Raw genomic sequence first — 6,533 nt, 5'->3', positions numbered from 1 at the left:
GTAAAGTAAATAAGGGTTTAAAAATGTTCAAGAAGCTTCATTTAATATTAAACAAAAATGCAGAGGCCCCGGACTGGTGGCCAGGACCCGAGCACTGTGAGTGCCACTGAAAATCAGGTCACGTGCTGCCTTTGGCACCCATGCCATAGGATGCCTACCCCTGGCCTAGTCTAATAAGGTTTAAGATTTAGACTGTGCATTTACCTTTTATTTTCTTTGGTAACTATCTCTGATCTTTTGTGCTTACCACTTATAATCACTTAAAGTCTATCTTTCTGTAGTTAATAAATCTGTTTTAGGTAAAATATAAAACAATGGGTTTTAGTTGAAATGCTTGGGAAATCTCAGCTCAGGTTACAAAAGCTACTGTGTGTTTGCTCCACATCGAGGGAGAAGCAGACTGGGTAAGGAATTTACACTGGTCAGGCTTCTGACCACGACAAGACAGTACAGTTTTGGGCTGCAAGGCTGTGGGCTTGGGAGATTGCTGGTACTTTTCTCTGTGTGATTTGTGAGTGGCTCTGGGAGCATTCATGCAGTCTAGCTGGGTGTGGAGCTCCATGTGCTGTTGTACTGAATGATAACAGTGCTTAGAGGGGTTTGCTGCTTGTTACTAGCAAAGCATTGTGAGAGACAGCCCAGGCTGGAGAGTTAAAGGGGCACAGTGGTACCCCAGTTCCAGATTGTACCCCGGGGATCCTGTAACACTATGGAATGGGGACTATTTGTGGGGTTCCTGTGTGTGTATTAATATTGAACAGGATCCTCTTGTTTGGTTCTCACACAGAAGAACTGACTCCTGTGGTGGCCATGAACATTAGGAACCCAGAATTCTCAGAGCCCTCTGACACAACGGGTCACAACCTGGACAACCTGGATTCCCATTCTTAGACTGTGCCCGGTGGAGCTGTACTGGGATTCTCAATACACCACAGGCTGCAGGGGGGCAAATCAGCTCATTTATTGGTATACAGAATCATACCAGGCTTTAGACACAGGTAAATGCCCAAATGACACAAACACCAGGGATTGATTGATTTCATGCTATGCCCACAGGGTTCACAAGAGCAGAGGTTGACACTAGTTTTGCTCAGATGCCACTGGAGTGTGTGCATCACTATTCTCTGTCATGCACCAATAGGGTTTGGAGCTGGATTGTCAGGCCCCTGTTCCCAAGGCAAGACTGCATTTCAATAGGACCTTATGCCAGCATGGGTTTCAGTACCACGTAACCCTTTATTTGATAGTGCAAATTGCCCCAGCCCACAATGGAGGTGGGCAGCTGCGAATCATCATTGGCAGCCTGCATTACAGCAGTTGGGGTGGCATGGTCCCACATGTACACATCAGCAATTTCCCCTGTAAATGACTGCTTGGCATCAAATCCACCCCCAAAGGAGTCCTGCTCCTGCCCCAGGACTATCACACCCTGGTTGCTGACAGAGTAGCCTTTCTTCAGCCCCTTCCTGGGTAAGGGGCTCCCATTCACCCAGAGCTCGGCTATGCCGGTGGCAGACTCCCAGCTGGCACAGACATGCACCCACTCAGTGCTTGTGCCTGTTCCTTCTGGGACTTTGAAGGTGACCACTTCGCCTCCGACGAACAGACGGAGCTCCCCAGGCTTCTCTTTGAAGAGGAGGATCTCGTTGTCTCTGGCCCTGGTAGCATAGGAGAACAGGCTGTAGGGCCGGGTTAGGTCAGTGAAGTATCTCAGACACACTGTGACGGTCTGCAGAGGGCCACTGTTATTCATGTTCAGGATAACGTGGGCATCAGCAGACTCCTTTGGAAAAACAAACACCTGCCCATAAAGATCTGTGTGGAGAAGTGAGAGGAAAAGGCTGGGTTCTCTATCAGGCTGACACTCTTCTTACTAAGACAAGTCATTCCAATGTTTCCAAGATGATTAGCTTTTCCAGCCCTGGGCTTCCCCCTGCTATTCTAGCCCTGGGCCTCCCCCTGCTATTCCAGTCTCACCGAACACAGCTCTGTCAGGTAGGGTTGCCAACTTTCTAATTGCAGAAAACTGAACATCCTTGCCCTGCCCCGGCCTTGCCACTTCCCTGAAGTCCCACACCTTCTTCAAGGCCCCATCCCCACTCACTCCATACACCCTTCCTCCCAACACTCGTGTGACGGAGCAGGAAACTGGGCAGATTTGACCTGGGAGTTACACTGGGGATGAGAAGGAAGCTACCTGAGCTGTAACCTGAGCCAGGAGTGGGGGTGGGGAGAAGTGACACTTTCTGCCCAGGACTGAACAAAGGAGAGGAGGAGCAGAGGGGAGGGGGGAGAAAGCTGCTGGAGGGATTTTGAGTATCAGTTTGGGCTGGTTGGTGCAACGCAGGGAACCTCAGGCTGGGGTCTAAGCTCCCTGAACCCCCCAGAAGGACTTGATTGAGGGGTTCTGGTTAAACCTAAATGCTCTGCTTGGGACTGTGTTCCTGTCCTCTAATAAACCTTCTGTTTTACTGGCTGGCTGAGAGTCACAGTGACTCTCAGGAAGAGGGGTGCAGGGCCCTGACTCCCCCACACTCTGTGATAGCTTGCTCTTCCCCACCTTCACTCACTCTCTCATTTTCACTGGGCTGGGGCAGGGGGTTGGGGTGCAGGAGGGAGTGAGGATTCCAGTTGGGGATGCAGGCTCTGGGGTGAGGCTGGGCATAAGGAGTTTGGGGTGCAGGAAGAAGCTGTGGGGTGGGCCAAAGGGTTTAGAGTGTGAGAGGGAGCTTTGGGCAGAGGCAGGGGGTTGGGGTGTGGGAGGGAGTACAGGCTCTGGGCTGTGGGCTTGGGCTCCGTGGTCGGTTCAGAAATGAGGGGTTCAGGGTGCTGGAGTGGGTGAGGGATCCATTTGGGGATGAGGACTCTGGAGGGGAGCCAGGAATGAGGGATTTGGGGTCCAGAAGGGAGGTCTGGGCTGGGGCCAAGAGGTTCAGAGTGTGGGAGGGGGCTGTGGGCTGGGGCAGGGGATTGGAGTGCAAGGTGCAGTCTCCCCACAGTGTTTACCGCAAGCAGCTCCCAGGAAGCAGTGACATGTCTCTCCGCTCTCCGGCTCCTAAGCAGAGACTCGGCCAGGTGGCTCCACACATTGCCCACTGCCCGCATGCACTGCCCCGCAACTCCCATTGGCCATGGTGCAGAGCAACACCTGAGTGTGGGTGCAGCACACAGCCCCCCGGCTACTCCTCTGCCTAGGAGTTGAACAGACCGGCCATTTTCTGGAAGCTTTGCAGAGCTGAGCAGGGAACCTGCCTGCCCCGCTGCGGCCAAACTGACTTTTAACAGCCCAGTCAGTAGTGTTGACCAGAATCGCCAGGATCCCATTTTGACCAGATATTCTGGTCGATAAACGGACACCTGGCAACCCTACTGTCAGGATAAATCTTTGGGTGCGGCTCCTGCTATGTCAGTTCTGGGCCCGCACTTAACTCTGCCAATGCAGCTTTGTCCTGGCCTACAGCACCAGCTAGAGAGTCTGGGGGTGTGGCCGGGTCTCCTCTACCTCACCTTTACATGCTCCTGAGTCAAAGCCAAGGTTTGAATGGCACCAGAATCTAACAGGAAGCTGGTGTGATGGGCAGGGGGGCTGTGGAGAACAAGATCTAGGCAACCCAAGTGAGAACTCCCCAAAACTCCTAGTGCTTCCCAGCACGGGGTCTGCCACATCGCAAGTATTGCTTCTCACATGGGAATGTCCCAAAGCCCTGTCCCCCCCCATTCCCGCAACCATTGCCTTGCAGGGGCAGTATGAACAGATGCCCAGGGGCGTGTTGATAAGGAACACACCCATGGAGTGGGCGGGGGAGACACCCGGGGTCATGGTGGAGTCTCCATCGCTGGCAATTTTTAGCTCAAGATTGGATGTTTTTCTAGAAGCTCTGCTCCAGGAGTTAGTTTGGGGCAGGTCTCTGGCCTGTGCTATACAGGGGTCAGACTAGGTATCTGGTGATCCATGAATCTACAAAAACAGCCTGGCTCAGAGCTACCCAAAGGAGCTTCCTGCACCTCAGTGACAGTGGGAGGAGTGTGGAAAGGGCTCAGAGAGGCCAGACACCCCAGGGTACACAAAGATAGTTTGGGGAACATGGTCAAAAGCACCCCAGACATAGGCTGGCCAGCCAACCTCCACACATCAGAAATCCTGAGTCACACCCTCGAAATTATGCCCTTTTATCTGAAGGGTGACATTGTGTTTTCAGTCTGTCAGCCCTGCCTTCCCCGTGCGCGGGTGACAATCAGTGCTGCCCCCCCTCCCAAATGTATTGAAAATGTTGATTTTGGCCCTGGCTGTAAGAGTTCTCAACCCCATGTCTGCCCATCCCCTGCCCAGCAATTAATGCTGTTCCCCAGTCCCACCTTTTGGCGCAGCCCCCCACCCAGCCCCACCTGTGCTCCTTCTGGGTCTCTTCACCCCCCTCTCCTAGACCTGTGGGGGGAGGGGGCTGCAGAGGGATCCCCTCCCCTTGCAGACTGTGAAGGGGGGGTGCCTAGAGGGGCTCTTCACGCTCCTCTGGCTCTTCCCAGGAAGGTGCCACAATGGGCAGGGGCAGTGGTGCCATCCCACCCCCATAGCTCCCAGGAGGGGATGGGGCAAAGCTGCCCTGAGCTGCTGGAGCCTGCTACCCCCTCCCCCGACCTTGGGTTGTTATGTGTGTTGGGGGGAGAGGTCTGCCTGAAGCAGCTGTCAAGTGCGCCATTTCAGATTTTGGTAGTGGGGGACAACTTTAACCAAGATTCCAGAGGCTACTTGGGCACCTGAAAACTCTTGGCCTTTTTTCTGCAGATAACTTAGATCAAGAGTCCCCAACGTGGTGCCCATGGGCACCATGGCACCCAGGGGGTGTCTAAATGCTCCCGTGTCGTGGCCGGTGGTTGAGCATCCGCCAAAATGCCGCTGAAATTTGGCGGCGTTTCGGCGGCAACGCCTCTAGATGACACCGCTTGCTGCCAACAAGCAGCGTCATCCAGAGGCATCGCCGCCAAAATGCCGCCGAATTTCGGCGGCATTTCGGCAGATGCTCAACTGCTGCCATGGTCCTTCGTCTGGCGCCTGCCAGATGAAAAGGGGTGGGGACCACTGACTTAGATACAGTGCCCCTGTCAGATAAGAATTTCTAATTCCTATATAAAGAAAGAAAAATAAATAAATATTAGACCCACTCAGCTCTAATACTAACACGTTCTGACATTTTGTGTCATGTCACTTAAAGGACACTAATTAGGTTTAAAATGTTAATGTATATTCACACTTTATTACTAACTCTTGAATACAACAATTGAAACAACTGTAGAAAAATCTAGATGACTTTCTACCACTTTTTTGCAGTTCATCAAGCTTGGAATAGATCATTTAATTTATGGAAACATCTTATTAGGGCAAAGCCCCGAGAGTTTATACTGCACCTGCCTAGGGCTCTAAGGGTGTTACCCCACTACAAATAATAGACTAGAGAATAACTTTAAACAGGAGTGAAACTGACACTTTCAAATCACTTTCATAGTATTGCCAACCCCAAATGTTCAAAAATCAAGAATTGGGCTCACCAAAAATCATGAAACTGGCTTTAAAATAATGAGATTATGTAACAATAATAGACCTAGTTTTTTTTAATTTAAATGCTGCTTTTTGAGCTTTTAAGGTGCGCTGGGGTCACATTTTGAAATTTTCTCCACAGTCACAAGAGCCAGAAACAGCTAGAAAGAGCCTCCTGCCATCTACTTGGTGCCCTTGGCAGCAGTGGTTGGTTCTTCAGCCCCAGGAGGTGGGCAAGTGGGGCAGGCAGCCAATCAGAGGGCTCAGATTTGCTAGAGGGCTGTAGCATCTCGCATAATGGGCCAAAGGCTCCAGCCCGACCAATCCCGTCACAGTGAGAACACCGTGGGAGCCGGCGGCACTGCACATGGGAGCCAGACTCAGTGACCCAGACGCTCTCGGGCTTTGGGGTTCCCCAGTCAGAGGCGTTTGGACAGTGCTCCCCCACATCTCTGCTGCACTCTGCCCCTGGTGATGCTTTCTGCCATGCCCAGGGTGGGGCACTGCTTCCCCCCCAGGACAGCCTGTGCACTGCACCCCTGCAGCAGCATGACACACCAGGGCTTGGGACAGGGCTGTGGCTACTGCCAGGTCATTTCTGACAGGACCCAGCACCCTTGGTACTGTGAGGGAGCCTGTTCAGTTTCCCACGGGAGCCCATGCTCAGCTGTGTCATTCTGTGCCCAGCCACGGCTCGACCCCCGGCACCGCTGCCTGCCCCTACCTGACTGAGTGAGGGCTCCCGAGAGGCCAGCGAGGATGAGGAACCAAAGCTGCAGCTTCTCCATGTTTTTCACCTGCAGAGTGACCCAGAGGGGCAGGAACGTGGAGAAAGGAGGTGGGAGGCCCTGGACTGCTCTGCCCTGAAACCTGCCTCCTAATTTAACCCTGAGTAGAGGTGGGAGTGGAAACTTGTTCAATCAATCCCCTCCCAGGGGCAGAGTCTGGAATTCACCATTGGTTCCGGATGTCAACCTGTCACCACCCTGCAGTTGTTATT

The 6,533-nt window shown here is 52.7% G+C and overlaps 1 protein-coding gene across 1 annotated transcript; it reads right to left on the bottom strand.

Annotated features, from left to right (window-relative positions):
• Nucleotides 1–1,201: 1,201 nt before the first annotated feature.
• On the bottom strand, nucleotides 1,202–6,321 carry LOC127037836 (mucosal pentraxin-like). The gene is made up of 2 exons (XM_050929969.1): nucleotides 6,258–6,321; nucleotides 1,202–1,815 (listed from the first exon to the last, which is right to left on the bottom strand). The coding sequence occupies exons 1-2, from the start codon at nucleotides 6,319–6,321 to the stop codon at nucleotides 1,202–1,204; spliced, it is 678 nt and encodes a 225-aa protein (XP_050785926.1).
• Between the last annotated feature and the right edge of the window lie 212 nt (nucleotides 6,322–6,533).

The sequence above is a fragment of the Gopherus flavomarginatus genome, chromosome 20 (assembly GCF_025201925.1).
Source record: "Gopherus flavomarginatus isolate rGopFla2 chromosome 20, rGopFla2.mat.asm, whole genome shotgun sequence".
Classification (NCBI taxonomy): domain Eukaryota; kingdom Metazoa; phylum Chordata; order Testudines; family Testudinidae; genus Gopherus; species Gopherus flavomarginatus.
Note: the sequence above shows the minus strand (reverse complement) of the source record. Positions and strands in the feature narration are given on the sequence as shown.

What these genes read in the sequence shown, in the direction of transcription:
- LOC127037836 (XM_050929969.1), bottom strand. Translation starts at nt 6,321, where the DNA reads ATGGAGAAGCTGCAGCTTTGGTTCCTCATCCTCGCTGGCCTCTCGGGA. An exon ending in GGGAGCCCTCACTCAGTCAG is followed by an intron (nt 1,816 to 6,257) that starts GTAGGGGCAGGC and finishes TTCTCCACACAG; the next exon opens with ATCTTTATGGGCAGGTGTTT.